Raw genomic sequence first — 24,592 nt, forward strand, 5'->3', positions numbered from 1 at the left:
CTCAGGTCATGATCCCAGGGTCCTGGGATCAAGGCCCATGCTGTAGGGCTCTCTGCTCAGCAGGGAGCCTGCTTCTCCCTCTCCCTCTGCCTGCTGCTCCTCCTGATTGTGTCTCTCTGTCAAATAAATAAAATCTTTACAAGGAAAATGAGTGAGAAAAAAAGGTAAAAATGTGATTCAGGTCTATATGCCTATTTCATAACCATCAACTTCATTTGGCAAAGCCACTATCCATGTCCTTTGGCCTGTATTCCTAAAATGGATTTGGAATATGAAAGCTTTTGCAAAATGATACATATTGTTACAATACTATTAACTAGATGTAGTTTGTTGTTTAAAACCATGTAATCATCAAAATGATACATTTTGGAATATAAGAGCATTTAAAAACCACTCCCAAATTTGCTCTCATTTTCTAGAACACTATGAAGCTGATCCATTTATGAGTAGATAATTAGTGGGAAGCTCTATGAAGAAAGGTCTAGTTAAATTGTAAAACATAATTTCAGGAAAATATTTTAAGAACAACTTGGAGAGGATTTTTTCCCCCAGTAAATACATGAGTACTAGTATAACTTGTAGTTTCTGAAAGTTTTCCAACAATTTCTGTGACTACTCTAAAATTATCTGGTGGATAATTCAGCATATCCAACAATTGGCTGTACCAGATATTCTTTATTAAAGCTCCTCACTTAATACAAGCAAAATTTAAATCGATTATATTTATAATTGATTCTGGGAAAAAGCATTATTATTTGCTTCCCAAACTTATACACTGATTACATGAGTGTTTGCTAATATCTATTTTTATACTTTAAATTACCTTACTCAATGTAGAGGGGTAACAGTCCAAGGGAGAAAGCTGAAAGAAAAAAAGTGAAAGACCTAGTTTTTCTTCTATGCTAATTATCTTTATTTTGTTAGGCATAGTTTTGTTGGTTTGTTGAATCAAAGGCAAATTAATGATTGTACTTTATTGTCATTTTTTAAAACTAATAGACCCATTTATGTGAATTTTTATCTTACAGAGTTTGAATATCTTCCAGAACCTAAATAAACGCCAGTTTGAAACAGTTATTCATTTGTTTGAAGTTGCAATAATAGCAACTGACCTGGCTTTGTATTTTAAGTAAGTACAAACTTCCTTATACTCTGTGTGCTTCTGCCTTACATAAATGGCCCATTGCATTCAAGTTAAAAGGCATTTCTTCACACACATATTTATTCACTTTCCTTTGGGATCACCAGTAGAATATACTCCAAGTACCTCATAATTTACTAGACATCTGAAAACATATTTTAGAAAACTAACCCCCTAATGTCAATGGTTTGTTATCTGAAGAAATTTGAATTGAAGAATGTACAGCAAGGTTGGTGCATTGCCAGAAGAGTGATGCCACAAAGCCTTATGAGGTGATGCTTGTCCTGGTGGGTTCATCATGGTCCAGGGGCTGGTATTTAGAGTTGCAGGATCAGACATTTGATTCTGCTGCAATCTGGGAGCTAAAAAATCTTTGTGATACTAATGCACATTAACAAAACTTGGATAATTCTGAGTCACATACAGCAGAGTACTAGCCTATTTATAGTAATAATAACCAAGGAGACCAGACACTCCAGGCTTCTGCCCATTTTCTTGTCAGTGAACTATAAAGTTGTTAGTGAAAATGAATTAGAACAAGGTGAACTAGTTGTAGTATCTAACTCTTTAATGACTTAGATGGGTAGTATCAAATTGTGGCTCTCTGATCCTTCTTAATTAAAAATTTAGTTATTCGAAGATGAAGACAGACACTTAGAATAATATAATTAATATCCAAATATCCATAACCCAGATTCAGCAAATACTAAGATTTTTTTTTCCACACCCATCTGAGATCTTTTTTTGTGGAAAAAAAAGTCATGCATTCAAGGCATCCCATCCCACCATGAAAAGCCCCTACCATCTCCCTCACAGATACCATCATTCTGATGTTGATGTGTACTCGTCCTTTCCATGTTTTTATATTGTTAATTGTGTTTTTAAATTGTCCCTAAATGGTATCTTACTGTACACACTTTTCTACAACTTGCTTTTTCATGTAACATTATGTTTTAAAGATTTACTTCGGTGGTAAACGAAGATCCAGTTTATTAGTTTTAATTATATATTCAACTTTACGAAGAAGTCATAATGAATTCAGCCATTCTTCTACACATGGACATTTAGATCATTTCCAACATTTCATTATTGTTGACAATGCTATATTGTATATCCTTGTATGCATGTGGGTTTCTCTAATGTACATACTTAGAACTGAGATTGCTGTAAAGTTTGCAAATCTTCAGTCTTAATACTACATTGCAAAACTGCACTCCTGAGTAGTTTCCCCAATTTAAATTCCCACCAGCAGTGTGCAAGAGTTCCTGCTATCCTATATCTGGACTACCTTTGATCTGGTCACTTCTATTCACTTACTTGTCAGTTTGAGTGTGAGATATAATCTTACTGCTGTTCAAAATTTTTTTTTTTTTTTTTTAACCAGTGAGGCTGAGCATCTCTTCATGTATTTTAGGTTCTTTGTTGGTTTTATGAATTTTTTATCATCATCTTATCTCAACACAGCCTCTGGCCTTTATGTTTATGTTATGATCTCCTTTGTTACTAATGTATTCAAATTTACCAGTGTTTCCCCCTCCCCCTTTTGTGGCTTGTGGTTTTTCTCTCTTAAACTCTTTCTATGCCAAGGTTAATAGCCATTCCCTGTTCTCTTCTCCCCGACCCCTTAGATCCACTATGTGGACATCTGATGGAAAGTGGGAACAGGAAATCTGAAAAGCACATATTAAAGATACTTTTTATCTCTGGTCTTATATGCTAAGATTGTTGCACAGCTGTATCTTTTTTAGGAAGAGAACCATGTTTCAAAAAATTGTTGATGCCTGTGAAAAAATGGAAACTGAAGAAGAGGCCATCAAATATGTAACCATTGATCCAACCAAAAAAGAGGTTATCATGTGAGTAGTCAGAATTCTATTCCTTTTTTGGCAAAAACAAAACAATAAACCACTTATTTTGTATATCTTTCTATTTTAACAACTGTTGTTTTCTCCCAAGGGCAATGATGATGACTGCGTGCGACTTGTCAGCTATAACCAAACCCTGGGAGGTACAAAGTCAGGCGAGTACCATTAAGTCTCCTCTTCTGTCACATGCACAGATGCTATCTAGATCACATGTAAGAGAGAAAAGGAATATTCTGGCAATCTTGGAATTTTGCTATAGGTAGCAATTATGTGACTATACATTTTGTAGGTGATTACCTTTCATTATCCTGGAACAAAAAATTGGTTTATATTTAAAAAGATAAAAGAAACTTAGGAAGTTAGGACAAAAATAAAATGTTCCCTGTTGGATTTCTGCTAATGAAGGCAGACAAATAACTTTCAAGAATTCGCAAGTGTCAGTAAGACAACAGGTCATTTGGTTAGGCCCCAAGGCAAGAGAAGGGACCTTAGAAAGAAAATGCTTTTTACAAAGAATTCCTTATCATTGAACAGACTGCAAAAACTTTATATACAATTATTTAGGGGATGTCTGAGTTTTTAATAGAGGAGATAAATTGGCACAAGAAAAGAATCCTAGTGCTTTCCTCTATCAAGGGTGGTTTTGCTCCTACAACCTCTTCTTGTGTTGTCAGGAATTAAAAGGCACTGTCTATAGTAAGTTCATGTTTAAGGGTGCCTTCCCCAGTTTTTTGCCAACCTCAGGGAATGAGAGTCAGGAGTCACTAGCTTATTACTTGATTTCTTACTAACTGGATGAAAGAAACTTCTTTTTCCCTCAGTGACTTCTAGGAAAAACCCTAGGGAGAAGAGAGGCCAGAATTCACTGGGTTCAACTGTAATTGTGGGTTATATGAATAAGGATAGAGTAATATGGAACCGTCAAATTCCAAAACCAAACACTTGTGCTCCTTCCACCCTGATGTGCCTGTTCTTCCTTCTTCATTTACTCTTTATTCTTTATCTGCACAATCACCCAGGCCACAAACCTAGGGCCTTGCATGAAGTTCCCCTCCCCATTCCTGTCTGTCATGCTGGCTACAGCCTCAGGTCGGACTTCTACTCTCTTTCATCAGCAAGATGGTGTGGCGGGATCCTCCTAAGTGACTCTTCCTCCTCCTTCACTACTCAGCCCTCCTCCAAGCTGCTGCTGGGATTATTTATACTGAGACCCCGGCTCAGCCACTCCTCTACTTAAAAGCTTACTAACCAGCCCCCACCTCCCCACCCTCCACCTCCCCACCCCCAGTGCTGCCAGAGGTATTCAACCTTTCTTATTAAAAAGTAAAGGAGCCTGATGGGTTAGTGGGTTTAAGTCTCTGCCTTTGGTTCAGGTCATGATCTCAGGGTCCTGGGATTGAGCCCCGCATCGGACTCTCTGCTCAGAGGGGAGCCTGCTTCCCCCTCTCTCTCTGCCTGCTGCTCTGCCTACTGGTGGTCTCTCTCTCTCTCTCTGTGTCAAATAAATAATAAAATCTTTTAAAAAACAAATAAATAAATAATAAAAAAAAAGAAGTAAAGTCCTCCCCCTAACACCCCACAAAAAGTTGTACAAAATCACTTTATATAAAAGAAAAAAGCAAGGTTACTTTAGCTGAAATCTCTGGCCCCTACCTGCTGGGGCTACTAGTGCTCTTTGGTGCACTAGGGCTCCAAGAATAAGAATCACTGGTCTAGGGGCGCCTGGGTGGCTCAGTGGGTTAAGCCTCTGCCTTCGGCTCGGGTCATGACCTCAGGGTCCTGGGATGGAGGCCCCCATCAGGCTCTCTGCTCAACGGGGAGCCTGTTTCCCTCTCTCTCCCTCTGCCTGCCTCTCTGCCTACTTGTCATCTCTGTCAAATAAATAAATAAAAGCTTTTAAAAAAAAAAAAGAATCGCTGGTCTAGAGAATCAAACTTCCTAGCAAAGTTCACATGGTCTGTCACTACCTGTCCTTAACTCACACTCATCAGATTATTTCCTGGCACTCTCTCCCATTCACGGTCTCTCACTCTAAGCTCTGGATGCTCAATTTTATCTCTGCAAATAGTCTTCCCCTCCTCTTTATCCGAAAAACTACTATTCATCCTTGATACAAAATAAATGCAAGCTCCTTTATGAAACTCATCTTTACTTCCTTCTCCCGATCCCCAACACTTCATACTACTACTGTCACAGCCCTTAACCACATGGTTTACGTGACTGTCTCTATGAGACTAGAAGCATCTTAAAGAAACAGATCACATCTGATTCCTCCTGGCAAGCCTGGTTTATGCCAATATAAGGAAACTAGTAGGAGTTCATTAAACTTGATATTGGGTTTTTAAAAGCTATATAAATTTACCCTCAAATATCCTCACCCTGTTATCAAGTAAATCTGGGTGCTCATCTGTGTGCATGTGTGTACACCCAGATATATGCTAGAAGCTAACAGATAAGCAGGACAAGAGGACGATGTGTGGGAAGCTGCATAGCTTGAAGCAAAATGTAATGGAATTAAATATCCTCCCATCTCCCCTTTTTATTGTTGAGATGTAGTAGCAATAGCAAATGGAGATAGGTATTCCCAGAATGGGCCTAGAATGCTGAAGTGACAAGAGAAATTTCCCCTTCCCATTTCAATATAATCTGCAGATGACATCTTTTTATTTTTATTAAGATTTATTTATTTGAGAGAGAGCGCACATGTGAGCAGGGGGAGGGGCAGAGGGAGAAAAAGAATCTCAAGCCAACTTCCTGCTGAGTGTGGAGCCCAACATGGGGCTCGATCCCATGACCGAGATCATGACCTGAGCCGAAATCGAGAATCTGGACGTTTAACTAACTGAGCCACCCAGACACCATCTTTCTAAAACCAGAGTATATGGTGTGACAATGCCTCAAGCATTAATATAAATGGTACCCTTAAATGTCACTCATACTAATAAAATGCAAATTCTCTATGAATGACTCAGTTTCACGAATCAAGTCTTATTTTTATTTGCAGGTGGCACTTCTGGTTGCAAATGAATTTTGGGAACAAGGAGATCTGGAGAGGACTGTGCTACAGCAACAGCCTATTGTAAAGACCTTGACATAAAAATGCACTTCTATTACAAATTATCGATACAAATCAGTCTCTTTTGTACACAGAGTCTTAGAAAACTATCCTTAAAGGATTTATTTCTCTTTCCAGCCTATGATGGACAGAAACAAAAAAGATGAACTACCCAAACTTCAAGTTGGATTTATTGATTTTGTCTGTACTTTTGTATATAAGGTAAGTAAACAAATTGAGTGAAATATATAATCATCTGGCGATGAGGATTTTTCTTTCAAAGTGTTACCAAAATCAAAAGTCACTCACATGGAAAGCCATTAGGGGTATCCTTGTTTCTCCAAAGTAGCTTGAGGAATTACCCTAATCTCATTTAGGGGTGGAAGAAAAACTAGAACTCAGGAGCACCCTGAACAGACCAGATGCATTTAGAAAACAGTACCTGTCTTCCCTGTTTCCACAGCACTGAGTTAAACTCATCCTAGCAGCTCTGAGCACTGATACAACTCCTTATAGCTGCTTCTCTGCATGTGAAAAGTACTGAAAATCAACTACATGATTTAAATAGTTTCTGACCTAAAATTCTCTCTAGGAGTTCTCACGGTTTCATAAAGAAATCACACCAATGCTGAATGGTCTTCAGAACAACAGAGTAGAGTGGAAATCCCTCGCTGATGAGTATGATGCAAAGATGAAGGTGCTTGAAGAGATGAAAAAGCAAGAAGAAGGAAACACGACCACAAAAGGTTAGATGGAATCTGTTTTTGCTTGTTGTAAAGTAACCAGGAGTCAGGCTGAGCTTAATCTCACATGACAAAACCATAAAAAGTAAATGCAAACAGGAAACTTGCTTTTCAAGTAATTATATATAATAAATTGATTAGTGCTTTTCAGATTACAACCCACCCCCCCAACAAGATCTTATGAATAATTCCAGGAGGAATTGACTGGTTCAGCTGAAGTAGGGGTTTGGGCTAGCCTTCTTTCCACTCTGGTATGTGGCTCCTAATCACCTCCATAGAATACTGAGATTTTAGAAATATGAAAGCCATAGAATCAGTGGGATCAAGGTTAGGTGAGAAAACAAATTTAGTACTAACATTACATGTTAGCTGTTACTTTGGGCAACTTGCTTAACCTGAGCTCAATATTCTTCTCTATATGAGATTTTACAGACCTCCAGCCTCCCTTCTAGACTTAAGGAAGTCCCACATGAAAGCAGAGCTGGCCAGCTGAATGGGATGACTTGGCAGGTATTTCAAGACTGGCTGTGCCTCAAATGTCCCCAGATAGTGGTTTTTCCTGATGAAACTTCTACTCCTGAAATTACTCTGTTGGGAGTTTATCAGATGACTCAAATGTCATCTTGAAATGGGAATGCTAATGTTACCACTTTGCATTTTGTCTTGAGGGTTCAGCACTTCAAAGGTTTTGTAGTTAATTTTTATCGTTGTAACCAAGAAATCATGGAGGGAGAAAGTGTTTTGCTTAACAGGTTAAGGATGTCCTTCAACAGAATAAAAGTAGGAGTTTGACTTCTTGATACCCATTCACCAATGTATTTATTGGGGGTCTATTCCGTACAAGGCCCTGGGTTAGGCAGGGCCTGGGAAAAGTTGGAGTCCTTATCGCACAGAGCTTACCCTGTGGTCGGGGAGGTAGACATTAAACCAATAAATGAACTGATTATCTATCATCATTAACAATTGATTATAACTATCAGAGGAAGCATGGGGGAAGGCTTTCCTGAAGAAGGATGTTTGTGCTAAACTCAAGACTGGAGGCTTTGGCTAAGCCAAGAAAGGGGGAGGTGGTGGGGAGGAAGCAAAAGAACAGAACATGCACGAAGGCCTTGAAGTGGAAATAAGCTTGGTGTGACTGAAGAATCTAAAAGCTGGTGTAGCCAGAGTCTAGAGAGCAAGCTGGGCTAAGTACCAGGTAGAGCTGGTAAGGCAGTTGGGCAGGATAATGCTGCCTTAAATGCCTTGCTTGAGGATTCGTCCTCTAGAGGAGCAAAGGGAAGTCTTTAAAGGGATTTAGATGGGAAATCAAGAACCTCATTTTCACTTCAAAAAGATAACAAAAGGGGTAAATTCTACTATGCAAGTGGGAAGCACAGGTATTTCTTAGTACAATTAAATTTAATCCCTATCTCAATTTTATGATGAACAGTCTATCAGATTCTTTAAGTGGCTTGGATATAGATCTTCTATCTTTATTTATATAAAAAATTACTTCTGAACTTTCTTCCTGCTACCCTGGCAAGTCTCTGTGAACTAAAACCATTATTTTGTATCTTCAGGCAACAAGCTTTGTGCCTGGCACAAAGCAACAACTCAGATTCCCAGATTGTGCAGTTCAGTGGTTTGCTTGAGAAAGAGATGTTAATTGGTTAATAATTTATAAGATTCTGTTTTTCAGATGGGTCAACTCTGAACATGAATTCAAGTTTTTTAAATGGCCAAACCCTTAGTACTTGTTCTAAGTTAACAACTATTAACTAGCTATGAAGTTGATACTAACATCATCAGAGTTTTAGAATAAACACTGTGTGCCCATGGATTCCCAATGCTACTGCTTTTTCTCATTTTTACTAGCCACAGAAGATGTAGGAGGTGGCAGTGATGACAAAAAGTCCAAAACATGCCTCATGTTATAATATAATCCGACTGGTCAAAATTTCAAACATCGTTTCTACTTTTGAAGAAAAACAGAAGAAACAAACTTCATTCAGCACACCATCAACTAACAGAGTACCAGGATCTTCAGATACGCTACCTTTGTGGCCACCAAAAGGAAATATATTGATAGCCTGAAAATGCTGAGGGTAAAATAAAGTACAACAAAAGTGCAAAATAGAAGATGAAAATAAGCGCATTCTTGGTGCCAATTTGTTTTAAATTAAAAAAATATAATCCTGAAACCAGTCACCAATTCTTTTTTTAAAGGTTATTAATAGTAGTCATTTGCTAGGACTACCATAACAAAATACCAGCCTGTGTGGCATAAACCACAGAAATTTATTTTCTTACGGTTCTGGAGGCTAGGAGTCCAACATCAAGGTGTTGTCAGGTTTGGTTTCTTATGAGGCTTCTCCCCCTGGCTTGTAGATGGTCGTCTTCTCTCCTTCTACCCTCACATAGTCTTTCCTTTTGTGTGTCTGTGTCCTAATCTCCTCTTCTTATAAGGACACAATCATATTGGATTAGGGCCCATTCGTATGATCTCATTTTACTCTAACTCTTTAAATACCCTACCTCCAAATATAGTCATATTCTGAGGTCCTGGGGGGTTGAAATTCAACATGAATTTGGGGGGGAGGACACAATTCAGTGCATAACATTAATAATTGTGATTCATATCTCAAATTCCTTCCTAAACTAAAAATCTCTCATCTATGCATCTTAAGAGCAAATACAATATAGAATTTATAATATCTGTAAGTACTATATACAAAACACGTAATAGGATGTCAAATGTTATTCCATCTGAAATGCTTACCATCTTTCCTCTACTTTTTTTAACCTTGATAATGGAAGGGTAAAGACCACACTGCTTTTGGCAGTTTATATGTCTGCCCTATGCCCATCCCTCTCCCAAAGTCTGAAAGCAATTATTTTATGTATAACTAAGGATATTTTTTAATATTCTATTCTTCTCATTGAAAGAATAATCATCTTATAAGATATTCCCTGGATAATCCTAATGTAAATTAAATCAGCTAATAAATGTTATGCATTATTAAGAAGCATGTGATTTGATTATGCAAGAATTTTACTATCAAAAGCAGTTTAGCGGCACTTCAACAGAGGTTATTTAAAAAAAAAAAAAAGATTACTAAAACCATCTACCAAGCATTCTAAATACTCTTTTGTCAAGAGAAACTAAGGACAATTAACTACTACTACTACATGGTACCTGTTTAGACATCAGAGAAATTTAGGATTTCTTCTTTACTTATCTAAAATCATTGACCAAATAAAAATTATGCCATAAATTCTGCCACAGATTTTTCTTAGCAAAAGATATCTAAATTTTAATAAATCAAATTGATAGACTATGAACCTCCAATGTTTTGTTATACAGAAAATATTTTTCAATGTTAAGGCCAAGGGGGTAAAAATCACCATTTGTTCTACGTTTACAAGCAAAAATTATAAGATTTAGAATCATAGGATTGCTACTTTCACATTAGAATGTAAGGTCTATGAGAGGAAAGATTTTTGTCTATTTTCTTCTGTTTTGTTCCCACCTCTATCCTGTTACCTAGAGAGAGAGTAGTGCCTGGTACAAGGTAGGTTCTCAGTGAATACAAATGAATGATATTTTGAATAAATGTCATAACAAACAGGTATAAATGAAGAGTGCCTGTAAGTTAATAAAGTATCTTTAGGGGGGAAAAAACTCATTTATTATATACACTTGCATGAGTGTTGTATAGACAATAATAAGTCATCACCTTGAGTAAGTGATAACATGTACACCGTCGTGATCTCAGGGTCCTGGGATCGAGTCCCGCATCGGGCTCTCTGCTCCGCGGGGAGCCTGCTTCCTCCTCTCTCTCTCTTTGCCTGCTTGTGATCTCTCTCTGTCAAATAAATACAATAAAATCTTTAAAAAAAAACAAAACAAAACAAAAATAATTCTGAAACTCTACTTTTAGGATTATTTTAGAAACTGCCTAAGAAACTCTTCCTTTAGGAGCACCTGGCTGGCTCAGTCGGTTAAGTGTCTGCCTTCAGTTCAAGTCATCATCTCAGAAAGCCCCAACGTACCCCTGCCTGGTGGGGAGTCTGTTTCTCCCTCTGTTTCCAACCCGCCTTGTTCTAATACATAAATAAAATCTTAAAAAAAAAAAAAAAAGCAACTCTTTCTTTAGTTTTATGTAATTTTGGACCCCAAATTATCAGCTCAAACAACATCCCCTCCTCATTCACTAGAAAGCAAGTTAAGGAGCAGAGATGTACTGCCATTGAAGGTCTACAAAAATAGGAGCTTTGCTAAAGAGCAAGTAGAAGAAGGCATTAACTTCATATCCCAAACAGTGGTCCACTGAACACTACTGACTGCACTATAGCCAAATATGAGAGAGGTCTGTCGGAGAATTAATCTTTAAACTCATCATCTTGTGGCCTTTTCAAAGGCTCCTTAAAAATACAACTTCGAGAAAAATACAAAACAAAACAAAACAAATATATGACTTTGATTATGTATGAATGGATTAAGTGTTGTGATTATATATAATGATCTAAAATTTACTAATGAACCTAATGTCTATAAACCATAATTATAACACCAAATACATGAATTTATTTTGAGAGTCTAGTTTTCCTACTTATCATTTATAGGAATTTTCTTTTCTTTTTTTTTTTTTTTAAAGATTTTATTTATTTATTTGACAGAGAGAAATCACAAATAGATGGAGAGGCAGGCAGAGAGAGAGAGGAAAGCAGACTCCCTGCTGAGCAGAGAGCCTGATGCGGGACTCGATCCCAAGACCCTGAGATCATGACCTGAGTTGAAGGCAGCGGCTTAACCCACTGAGCCACCCAGGCACCCAGGAATTTTATTTTCTGATGATCACTAAACTATGAATTTTTCTTAATCATAAACATGTTTTAGCTACATATATACTAGTTTCAGTTTGCTGTCGGACATTTCAACACTTTCTCCTTAGAAACCAAGATTCCTTTTTATTCACTGTAAGTAGTGAGATTAAAAAAAAAATACAATTTCTTTAATAAGGGGATTTAAAAACAATGTTCAACATTAACAAACCAATACCGATTTACTGTTTTTGATGGCTTAGAAATGACTGTGTAATTATTTCCTAGATAGTTCCTTTGTAGCAACATCTAGCATAGTGCCTCACATATAACAGAAGTCTGATAAATATTTGAATTAATGAATAACAACTATTGAATAAAAGGAAAATCAGATACTAACCACTTAAAAATAAAACACTAAACTATTTATTCTGCAATTTAATGCCAATCATTTCAAGTTTAAATGTCATTTAAAATACTTATATTAACAAAATAATTGAAATGCTGTGATTGCTTTCTACAGGTCCTCTCTTCACTAAATCATGCATCTTCCTATCCATCTCTGTGCACTTTACAAAAATGGGTTAAAACCGTTTTTTAAAAAATCAATAGATTTGAAAATTTGATGAAAACTATGGACCTTTTCCCCCCATAAATACACATAATCACAGAAGTTTACACTCAGATTCTAGGAGTGCTTAGATCTCCTAAAGTACATTCATCGACTCTAAGGCGGATGATCAGCAAATTAAGAAGTTCCATTTTATACTATATTCTGGCATATAAGTATATCTGTATTTGTGTGACTACATCTGAGATAAGCTCCAGCACATACTATTATTAGTTAAATTATCTTATAGAATCTCTCTGTTGGAGAGTCAACTTTTGTGAACCTAATCTACTGTTGTAGACTTCTGTGACCTCATTTGCTGTTCCTGCTGCCCCACAATATTAATTTACTTTATAATAAACTACTCACACACTGGGAAGTCAAATCTGATAATAACAAGCTCCTTTAAGTAGTATAGGTGAGAAGGAAGCAAGAGAAAAGTAAGAAAAAAAAAAAGGCAGCTAGAAACAGGTGTAATAGGAAAGTAGGTGCTTAAAAGGAGGGGTACCTGTGTATCAAAGGAAAGAAGATGAAGACATATTTACTCTATAATTTTTGTGAGACACCAATAATTCTAATAATTTAAATTAATTCAAGCAAGGGAAGATAAATATGAATGAATAAAAACAACAACAAAAACCCCTACAAAATACAGGAACAATGAACTCTCCATACAGTGTACTAGCTTGATCCTCTAGCAGCTACAGATGGAGCGGTTGTAAATAAGCATCTGAAAAGATATATAAGGGATGAGGAAACATGTCTCCAATAGAACTGAAAAACTTCCAAAGCAGCTGACATCTTGAAAGTAGTTGGATTTTTATTTCTGAAGATAAACCACTCAAGCTGCAACTTGTAGATAAAATTTTTGTGAAGAGTTTCAGAGTGTACTTTCACAGTAAGGAATGTGGCCTTCTCTCTTCCATCTCACAGAAATAAATCTTGGAAATAGTCATCAAATTCTTCTTCTCTATTTAAAGGAAAAAGTATATGTATTGATTAAGATCAACAATTACAGAAAAAAATTACTAGGTGACACATTATAGGTGATTAATGAAAATAAAATATTTTAACTCATTTGCTGATTTTTCTATATATGATATATTTCATGATTCAGCCATCAAATAATCCTCAGCTTTTGGAATAATCATAAGTATACCCAGATTGATTAAATGTGAAGTGTTTTATATGCTGCCCCCACACCCTATATGTATTTATTACCTAAGATTTTACTTTAAAGTAAAATGTTACTTTGTGAAGAGTCATGCTTCATAACTGTTATGAAATGTTACTACTTCTCTTTACTTTTTTGGTTGACAGAATTCTCTGTTCTTTCTCATTTCAAATTATAGTCTGACCAAGAAATGAATGAAAAAGAAAACTATTTTCAGAAAAAATACAAGTCTTACTCCTAGGAATGGGGAAAATCTCCTTAGGCTGTAGGTCTTTATTGCTATGGGAATAGTAAATATATATTCGTAGCAGTAAATATCATGTGTAAAACAATGAATCAAAATCTGAAAGGAGTATTAAATTGTATTATAATATGGTAAAATAAAATGAAAACTATCAAGTACTAAATAAATATTAGCACTTGGAACCAGAATGATACAGGAAAATACCACAGGATTTCAAGTCAGACAATGTTTAAGTTCTAGCTCTGTCACTTATTAGCTTATATTAGCAGGTTACTTAACTTCTCTGGGCTCAGTCTCCATGTTTGTACAAAGGAGAACATTATAGTTCCTCACAGAGGTGCTGTGAGGATTAAATGATTATACACACACACACACACATTTGCCTTTCTCCCTTCTGGGACAGGAATCAAGCTGGAAAGTAAAATCCAGTCTACCAGTCTCTTCAAAAAAAGTTCTTGTAGATCAGGGATTCACAATGGGACTCCATTATTTGGTTTTAAATAACTGTGAATACATAAAGCCATTATACCCATGTTCAAATTTTTAAAAAATTACTACAGAATCAGATAAAGTTGATTTAAGAATTATCTGTAATTTGATATCCCCCATGCTTTTCCTCCCACATGCCAGCAATATACAGTAAAATTTTTTAAACTGTAGTAAGAATTTAAATATAGGAAATTAACTGAGTCTCTGTGTAGGCTTAGGTGCTCAGTACTTGATCACTGTCAAGTACTTATAAGGTCACAAAAAGTTCTGGATGATGAGAGTCTTCTTAGGATTTACTCAAGTATCTTTACTGCCTTAAAAGGTGAGCCAATCTGCCAATTTCAGCTATAAAGCTCTTCATGGGAAGTTATACCATTAGAAGTTTAGTCCATAGTTTAACCAGGATAGCAGTATTTTACAGTAATAGCTTTCTTATAATCTAATCTATATTTACCATACATTTAGGAATTCTTGGCTAGAAAAAAAAAAGTTAAGTTCACAGAAAAAAAGTGCTCTTGTTTAAAAAGGCTCTTTCTAAAACACCTGAATTCTACTACACTGAGAACATTTAATTAGCAAGACGTTTCATAAGTAGTTTAAATTAGTGAATTATGATTTATTCGACAGGTATCTTTCCATTATGAGCCAATATACCTAAAGACTAACAAAATGAGACTAAAATTTATTGAGCACTTATATTTGTAGGTATTGTACCAAGTGCTTTACAAATTTTTCTTTCATTAACTCTTCACAATAAACTCTGCAGTAGGTATTATTTTATCGTCTTGTTACAGATAAAGCTCAAGTGCTGAACATCCCAGTATATGACAAGAGCTGATAAAATTCCGGCCCATATCCAGATGGCTCTTCCAACTCAGACAGATAACAATGTACACACTGAGTTATCCTGTCTTCGGGAGGCTAAGGTGGTTGTTGGCAAGTAAACTTCTACCCATACACAGACAGCTTCAAGGGTCTCCCTGTACACATTTATGATCCTCAGAATATCAAGAATAGGCTTCTGTGGAACTAGGGAACAGCCCTTCTCTAAAGGATCCTAAGTAAAGATGGGACGGTCATTTGGCAAGGAAAGCTGAAGTAAGATTTACTCACTGAGAGGAAGCTGGATGAGTTAGCAGTTTGTGGCCACAAACAATGACTAGGAATAAACTCTGATCTTACCAGGCTAGGTAGTCCTTGGCATTAAAAAGACATTCTTGATGAAAAGCTTTTTCATTAATTGTTATCAAGAATGGCTGTGGTTGTAGCTTCCTTACTGATGCAAAAGGTATGCATTATCTAGTAATATCAGGACTCACTGTGATTTTTCATCTGTTTCTGGTAGGGGGCCCTTCCAAAGTTCAGATTCTGAAGTACCTTCTTCTTCATCAGAATTTCCTATTCATTTAAAAAAGAGATTTTTAAAAATGTGTTATATTTAAAACATATTTTGAATTACCCACCAATGCAATTAAATTAGCTTCAGTTTAGTTTCACTTTTATGGCTCTGAGAATGTAATTCACTCTTTCAGACCAATAAAGTCTTCTTAAAAATAAATAAATAAGAGTCTCAGCAAAAAAACCACGGAAAGTCTCATGGGAAAGTTCCCTAAGTTACACTGAGGGAACTTCAGTGGAACTTCCATTGAAAGTGGCACTTCCACTTTCACTGTGGTAATTCCAGTACTAACTCATAAAGGAATGATCTCTTGCAATATAATTGCCTTTGATTTAGTTTTTTCTTTCTGTTGGCATATAAAAGACACGTAGGTTAAGGTTTTTGTAGAGTATATTTACATTAGGATCAAGAATTCAAGAACTGAACTAGTACACAGAACTAGTTAGTTAAATTATGAATAAATATTGTCAGATGCTTTCAAAAATCTGATGCTGATTAAATTAATTAGAAGAAGCTGGTTTCAATAAAGATATAGACATATTCATACTTGTTAGGAGTAAAAATTCTGTGAACTTCATTCCTGAGGAAAATCTAGCAATACAGATCAGTTTAAAATTTACATATCCTTTGACCAGCAATGCTGCTTTTAAGAATTTAATAATTTACTTAGAATAAATAAGCACCTGAGATACATGTACAAAGATGTTCATTACATAACAACAACAACAACAGCAACAACAACAAAAGAAAACCTATATCCCTACCAATGAGGGATCAAGGATTGGTTAAATTAATATAATATAGCTATTTAAAAAACCTTAGCATATCTATAATATTACCATGAAAAACTGTCATGCTGTTTCAAAATTTTTAAAATTACAGGAAGTATGCATGGTATAATCTCATTTATGATTACATATGTGTATATATACGGTAAGTTTGTAAGGAAAAACAAAACTTAACAGTAATTATATCACCTGTGGCCTGGGATACTTTCACTTTCTATGTAAAACATTTCCAAATTTTTTGTATTTTAAACAATGATCAAGTATTGCTTTTAAAAATCAGTCAAAACAATAAAGAAATTTCTATTTTTAAAATATAACAAAATCAACATGTTTCAAAAATCACCCTATTATTAGTGAACTAAAAATTATCAAATACTGAAAAATATAAGGCAATAAAAGTATATGCCATGAAGTAATTATATTAGCAAATAGTTCCTCTCTAATAAGTTAGTCTCAAAAAGAAGTGAAACAAATTCAGCCTATCAATACAGAATGTCCCTTAGTTAAACACACACAAAAATAAAACAGCATTGATTGCCCACAGTGCTTTTAGCCTTTTACCTGTTGGACTTTGAGCCTTCAATCAATATGCATGTCTGAACTTTGGTCCTAACTGTGTCTATTCTGGCACAAATTATAACAAAAATGGCAGGGGAAAAAAAAAAAGAGAGGGGTTATATTCGGGTCGGGGGGCAGAGGGAAAGGGGGAGAAACTTAAACAGGCTCCATGCCTAGTGCAGAGCGTGACATGGGGCTTGATCTCACAACCCTGAGATCATGACCTGAGCTGAAATCAAGAGTCGACACAACCGACTGAGCCACCCAGGCGCCCCAGGGGTTGTATTTGATCTACATACAAAGACAATAAAAGATGATAAAATTATAAAGCCTTGGGAACCAGATTCCCACTCAATGACAACGAACATGGAAGCTGCCAGTGTCTCAAACTGAATGTGTGAGAAGTGAAAATAAAAGTGTTCTACTCTTACTTTTATGAAAACTCACTAACATGAGATCAAGAAACCACAGAAAAAACTAATTAGGCCCAATAGTTAACATTATGGTGTTACCCTCTTAATGATATCAAAGAACAAACTTACAAGATCTTTGAAAATGGGCAGCTAATTTTAAAAGGCCTTATAAACACCTGCCCTCTCTTCCCTTTCAAGAGTACTTCCCACATGCCAGCTTTCCTACACCAGTTTTCTGATACTAGACAAGTGAGTTTTACTAAAAGGTCGAATCAGTTTAGAATATTATAAAGTAACCTTCTTTCAAAGATCATATGCTTAAAAAGCAGCCAAATACTGTTAAAGAATCAAAAGAATCAAGTCCAGAAGACTGGACTACATGACCTCTAAGTTCAACTCTGAATCTATACCATTCTAGTTCCCTGAGAACAGCAGTAACTAGAAACCATTTCTATGGTAACTGCCACGACGGGCTTGAGATGGGAGGGGCACTGCTAAGGAAAACACAGTGAGAAGAATAAGCAATACAAATGCGTGCTCTGGTATCAGTATCAAAACTACACAGCAGCTACTAGCAATTGCGGATCAGAATGTACATCACTGACTCTCTCTGTGATCTTGCAGGTCTTTGAACTAGCCCTTATCTAATGATTGAATCTCTTACTGCAACATCTCCCTTGACAAGTGGCTGTCCAATCTATGCTTAACACTTCACTACTTCATGAGGTAGTCCAGTCCTCTGTTCCTTTCTTCAGATAGTTCTAATTGACAAGTTTTTCCTTAAATTAAGGCAAAAAAATCTGTCTCTGGGCAATTTTTATCCAGAGACTCTCATTCTGCCAAATAGTCCTCAAAAATAAGTCTCCTACACAAAAGCAGTCTTACAAACATCTACAGTTTCCATGTCTACCTCCTTACCCCTTCTCTTATCCCTTCACTTTTTTCCAAACAGTTTGCATTTTAGAATTTGCATTATAAAAGGAACACTGAAAACTTAAAAGCAGATTAAGAATGGAATAACCAAGGCATTGACAGAACTTGAAATTGTGTCACAGGAAGAAGGTTGAAGGAAAACATCTATATTTCCTTCAACCTTCTTCCTGTGACACAATTTCAAGTTCTGTCTGTCAATGCTTTGGTTATTCCATTCTTAATCTGCTTTTAAGTTTTCAGTGTTCCTTTTATAATGCAAATTCTAAAATGCAAACTGTGTATAATTTTCCCAATACATTTGAATAATGAAAGCAGATGTCATCTTGGTTTTTCTAGATATTATATGATGCCTAAATAACTTGGGCTTAACTGAAGAAGTGGCAAGTCTCCTATTATGGTAACAAATGGAGAGGTCAAACTTAAACTTAGTTTTTGATCTGACCAATTCTAGAGAACAAAACACAGAATCTGTTTAATGGCTGGTTTTTTTTTTCCCCTTTCTGTAACAACAATAATAGCTACAGGTTAACAAGAACTTACTTTGTGTTGGACACATGCTTTACATATATATTGTCTCATTTGGCTCTGACAATAATACAAAGTTAAGTCTCTTTATACCTATTTTACATATAGCGCTGAGACGCAGAAAGATCAAATCATTTAATGTAGATTTATACAATGTATATGCCAAAACTGGGGTTTGAAGAGTGCACTCACATTTAACTCACTGAACAGTTATTGATGATATAGGTAAAGGGGCACAGACATTGTGGAGTTATAAATCTGTGTTTCATCCCAGCTCTGCTATTAACCAACTAATAGAACTTTGGTAATTTATGTAAATTCTCTTGGTCCTGGTTCTTCTGTTCTGCAAAATGGGATATTATATACCCTTCATTAAGATTACATGAGGTAATACAAGTAAATCATTGCCACTTTGGTTGATAGAGTAGATAATCAACAAATCCAAGTTAAAATTCTTTTTCCTTAGAGAAACTGGGTTTTTCATAGATTTGGTTTTAGTAATCCAATGTTAAATGGTGGTAAAAGGGTAACTGAACATTATCTAGGTACAAATTAAAAATACTATATACTACTTCAGCCCAGATAGCCTGAGTCTATTGGTCTCATGCCCAGCTATATCCTAGAAACTGTCACTACACTTTACCTAATTTAGGAAAAAGAGCTATAGATCAATTAGGATTCACAAGGGAAGAAACAAAGTATCAGTGCTTAGAACACTTCAAATATGCTGAAAATAAAACTGGTATGAGCAAAATAATTCATAAGGATATGCTGTATTCCTAAACTAGAGGAATGCCTCCACTGACAACTCCCTTTCCATTAAATCTTTAAACAAAGATATTTTTAAACTTCTCTTTTTCTATTTTTTCATAGTGCAAAATTTCTGATTATTGATCCCTTAATAATTCTTAAGAATTATATTAAAATGCTAACTGGGGCGCCTGGGTGGCTCAGTGTGTTAAAGCCTCTGCCTTTGGCTCAGGTCATGATCCCAGAGTCCTGGGATCAAAAGCCCTGCATCAGGCTCTCTGCTTCCTCTCTCTCTGCCTGCCCCTCTGCCTGCTTATGATCTCTGTCAAATAAATAAAATGCTAATAATGTTTCTCTTTGAATGGTGGGATTTGGAGTAATTACTAATTTTTTTTTCTTGAGTTTGCCAGAGTAAATATATATTACTTTATATCAGGAAAAAATTAATTTTTAAGTCTACAAATTTCTAAGCCTAGAAATGTCATAAAATAAGTCCAGATATTGTAAAATGAATTAGACAGGCTACTGAGTCACACTTCATTGTTAGCCCTAACCCTACTGCAAGGTCTTTAAGTAATCTGACACTGTGTTACTATTGAGATGCAAGGCTAGTGTTTGTTATATCACAGGTGGATGTCCCTTTTATGAACACACAGGAGAGTCTGCTCTCAGAACTCCACCTGGAAAAGAGATGAATACCCTGCATATGATCTTATGGGTACAATTAAAATTTCTGCTGGTGGTTTCCCTTGGTTTGGTTGTTTAGAAGAACAGTGACAAATGTGTGATCTACCTTTGTAATTACACAGGACTTTTTAGTAAATGTCTGTCTGTGTTAATTTTTTTTTTTTTAAAGATTTTATTTATTTATTTGACAGAGAGAGATCACAGTAGGCAGAGAGGCAGGCAGAGAGAGGGGAAGGGAAGCAGGCCCCTGCCGAGCAGAGAGCCCGATGCGGGACTTGATCCCAGGACCCTGAGATCATGACCTGAGCCGAAGGCAGCGGCTTAACCCACTGAGCCACCCAGGCGCCCCTGTCTGTGTTAATTTTATTTCAAGCTTTACTTTGCTCTTCTATCTTATTTTTCCATTATCCTGATTTTACTTTTATAAACCTTATTTTATTGTATCTATAAGTCATTTGAATGTTTTTTGGAATGTTGCAGGAAAAAAATAATAAAATCTGTGACAAATATTCAAGAAAATCTAAACTGACTTGATATAATCCAGTGAAAACCACAGTACTTATTAAAAAACTAACCACTAGTAACCAGTTGCCAACATCTTACTTTCCATATATAAACCACATATTTCATTTGATCAGTTTAAATCACCAAATAACAAAGATTACTGAATATACAATACAAGAAACATTTCTTAAATCTTAATCCACTTCCCCAATTCTTTTTCCATTCCAACCTCATCCTTTTGCTTTTCTTCCTTCATATTCTAAAAAGTGAAATTAAACTGTGTATCCATTGTATTTACTGAAGAAGAAAATTTTATGCTCTTCTATTTTAAAATAAGAAAGTTTAAAATGTTCAAAATTGGGGAAGAAATCATACACTTTTGCTATTTTTTTCCATGATTTTTTCTACATGGTACAAAACCAAAAAATGATATATCAGAGCAAGTCACAATTGATGGGAAACCCAAACTGTGAATAATTTTAATCTATGCACTTTTATTAAAGAAATACTAGATACTTACTGTTTACAGAATTTTCTGATTTCTTTGAGGATGAATGCCCTGAAAAGAAAACAGCATTGTTTTGTTAAAAATAATTTTGCAATTGTGTAACAGTTCTAGCTGTAACCAGAATTCTTCCTAAGACTTCCTAAGTGTCTAGTTTACTTAACAGTCTTACAGAAAAACACCCCACTGTCTTCTAATCTTTCATGTTCCTCAGACTTATCTCTCTAATTAAAATGTTAGGTTCTTCAAGGCAGAGGTTATTTTATGCCTAGAATACATAGCACAAAGCTTAAAAAATATGAACACCTGTAAAAAAAAGAAAAAAAATCTCAGGTTGCTCAAAAAAACTTCATAGATTAGCTGCAATATAACCATATTTTATCTATAGCTGTTCAACATCAGAAAGCAATTTATAAATAAATACTCATTTTTCACAATACTTTTTCAAATACAGATGAGAATTCTTAGTAACTAAAATTCACACAAAATATTACTTCATAAAACAAAGTTTCAGTTCTACAAGTTATCCAGAGAAACAGAAAGAAAAAAGTACTAAAAATCTACTAACGTAATTTAAAAAAAATCATCACTCTACAGGGTCTCCCGTAATAAGACTACAAGGGAAATAATTTCGAAGACTGATAAATTGAAAAAAAAAATTACAGCTAACAGATGGAGAGTAACAATTCCTCTCCTTGGATAGGAGGTCTCATAAATCAAAGCTAATACCTACTTGGCCCCTTTCAGGCCCAGAGAAGAGGGTGTCAGGACCACAGGGTCAAGACTCCACAGGTAGCCAAGGCCTGGACTGCAGCTTTGGATTATAATTTCTTTTTTCGTTTTGTTTCTGGCTTGTTGTTTCTTCCCTCTAATTTCCTACTCATCAGAAAGCAAATAAAAATATAGCTACGATGTGACAAATTCTTTCCTGTCATCTGAGGAACATGATACCCGTTACAAATGTCTACAGGTAAAAAACGGGTTAGGCTTACTTTGGAGGCCCAAGGACATAACTGGAACCAAAGGGAAGAAATTGTAGATTGGGGCTAAATTAGTTTAAGACACCTGCTAGCAATTACAGCTAACTGAAAAGTAAAAGAATATTTTGGATGGTAGTAAGTTCCTCTTCCCTGGAGGTGATGAAGCAAACGCAGACAAGTACCTAATACAAAGCAGTACATCTCAAACTTTACGATGCGTATGAATCATCCTGACTTAAAGTGCAATTGGGGAAGGGTCTGAGATTGTATATTTCTTTTTTTTTTTTTTTTTTTGAGATTGTATATTTCTAACGTATTCCCAAGTGATGAGAATGCCAGCAGACTGTACTTTGAAAAGCAAAGTCACAGAATATCTTTTTAGTCATGATCCTAGGATGGGTCTCTGATGTTCTTTTCAATGTTGAGAAACCACTGTTTCACTGATTCACTCACTCATCTAAACATCTATCGAATGCCTACTATATGGAGAAAGCATGGTGCTTAGAAACTGGAGACAAAGAATTAATTAAATCACACAATCCCTTCCTTAATAGAAAATAAACAAACTTTTCCAAGGGTGATTGATATGAATCTCTAAAGGAGAAGTGCAGGGTGCTACTGGAATATGTAATAAGGACCTAAATTTGCCTGGAGGAATTAGATGAAGGGTGCCAGGAAAGGCCTTCCCAAGGAATCGAGCTTGGGGATGCTGTGGTAGTGGTGGGAGGGATAAGATCTTCAACTTTCTGCCAGGACGCTCTACCAAAGTACCTTGTTCTGCTCAGACCAAAGCAGACTGGTCCTCAAAGTCAAGCTGTTGGTCTTTGTTACATTTTCTCTCTATCCATTCATTCAGCCATTTGGCTAACCAATTATTCATCCATCCACCCACTTACTCTTTGTTTGTAAAGTGACACCATAGGAGTAGGTGGGATCATATAGGGAGAAGAGAGAGAATGAAGGGAAGATCAATAAGAGCCTTGGGCATTTCCAACATTTAAGGCTAAGAATGAGGAAGACCTATAACCAAAAGGCAGAGGAAAGGCCAGAGAAATAGGAAGGAAATCAAGAAAGTAGATTGTTTTGAGAAGTTCTGTCAACAGTTCAAATGCAGATAAAATATTAAGTATTTATTAGTAATTATTATTCAAGTTTGGGACAAATTAAGGTGGCCTGGCTATAAAGAATCACATCAAAATCTAGTTACAGATGATCCCAGATACAAATATATTACAGAGCTCCACATAGTTTTCCTAAGTTTGCTAAAATGTTGTCATTTTCTGCTTTACACCATTTATGCTTTACGCCAGAACTTTATCCTGTACTCTCTGCTATTAAAGGCACTCTAAATAAAGAATAAATGAGAAACAGTTATCTCCATTCCACTCTGCTTTGTCTCTATTCCTGAAGTCCTGAAACAATCTTCCAAGTCTTTCATTTCTTCATACTTTAGTGCTTATACCTTACATGTGCTAGTGGGGTGCTGGGAATACTAAATCAGAATTACTAATTTAAATTCATGGTCAGGGATGGAATCAAGAAAGGATCAGAAATATTTGAACTTAGACCTGGAGGATGAGTTACGATGGGAACTGGCAGTGGGGGGAGGAGGTTAGAAAGAGAGGAAGTAGCATCTATATAGTACCTAAATGGGAAGAAGTTTGACATTTTCTAGAAACTAAAAGGCTGTGAGCATGAAGTATGAAAGTGAAGTGGAGCGTGGTCAGAAACAAGTGTTGTATGAAGGATCGTATAGAGCACCTGGGCTTTGTGCAGATTTCAGTAATATCCTAAGAACAACAGGCAATCACTCGTTTATTGAAAATGCATTAAGGGGAGGGTAGGTACAATGACAAGACAGTGGCAGAACTAGTAAGGAGAATAGAGCAGTAGTCTAGAAAACATGAAAAACATGAGAAAACATGGTGGTTTGAATGAGGGTGGAGAGCACTTGAGAAATATACACTCTGAGGGTAAAACTGACATGATTTGGTGACAAATTAAACATAAATAATGAGAAATAAGAAGACATCAAAGATAATTTCCAGATATCTGATTAGTTCTTAGCTTGACAGAGGTGTCATCTACTGTAGTGTTCACAGGGAAAACATCTATAAGGAAGATCACATGCATATGTAAGCATAATCTGAGGGTTCCAACCCCATACCAGATCCTGAATATCCAGCTACCTGTCTGCTTTGAAGGTGCTAAATATGCCTTTACAAGGTAGGAATTACTCTTTAATTTGGAATATATAGTGATTAATATGGTACCATACTATGATTTATACAGTATTACATAATATAATAATGAATACAACAAAACTCTCAAGTATGATACATCAAACATTTTTAAAACAAAAATTTTTCAAACTCAAATGGAATTTTCACATTTATTAATTAATATTTATTTTGGGGTTGGGAATG

The 24,592-nt window shown here is 35.8% G+C and overlaps 2 protein-coding genes across 6 annotated transcripts in view; one reads left to right on the plus strand and one right to left on the minus strand.

Annotated features, from left to right (window-relative positions):
* The window catches only part of PDE6C (phosphodiesterase 6C), a 47,734-nt gene extending 38,705 nt beyond the window's left edge, over nt 1-9,029 (plus strand). The window contains exons 16-22 of the mRNA XM_044240122.1: nt 1,029-1,129; nt 2,890-2,997; nt 3,098-3,161; nt 6,011-6,085; nt 6,200-6,283; nt 6,654-6,807; nt 8,659-9,029. Of these exons, the coding sequence (XP_044096057.1) occupies nt 1,029-1,129; nt 2,890-2,997; nt 3,098-3,161; nt 6,011-6,085; nt 6,200-6,283; nt 6,654-6,807; nt 8,659-8,720 (648 nt within the window). The 3' untranslated portion in view covers nt 8,721-9,029. The remainder of the gene's footprint in view (nt 1-1,028; nt 1,130-2,889; nt 2,998-3,097; nt 3,162-6,010; nt 6,086-6,199; nt 6,284-6,653; nt 6,808-8,658) is intronic.
* Nucleotides 9,030-13,017: 3,988 nt separating this feature from the next.
* Nucleotides 13,018-24,592, minus strand: part of LOC122900940 (protein FRA10AC1) — a 70,934-nt gene continuing 59,359 nt past the window's right edge. For all 5 annotated transcript variants that reach the window (XM_044240127.1, XM_044240128.1, XM_044240126.1 and 2 more), the window contains 3 exons: nt 21,202-21,240; nt 15,444-15,522; nt 13,018-13,187 (listed from right to left, as the gene is read on the minus strand). In XM_044240127.1, the coding sequence (XP_044096062.1) occupies nt 13,145-13,187; nt 15,444-15,522; nt 21,202-21,240 (161 nt within the window). In that variant the 3' untranslated portion in view covers nt 13,018-13,144. The remainder of the gene's footprint in view (nt 13,188-15,443; nt 15,523-21,201; nt 21,241-24,592) is intronic.

Source organism: Neovison vison, chromosome 2 (assembly GCF_020171115.1).
Source record: "Neovison vison isolate M4711 chromosome 2, ASM_NN_V1, whole genome shotgun sequence".
Lineage (NCBI taxonomy): Eukaryota > Metazoa > Chordata > Mammalia > Carnivora > Mustelidae > Neogale > Neogale vison.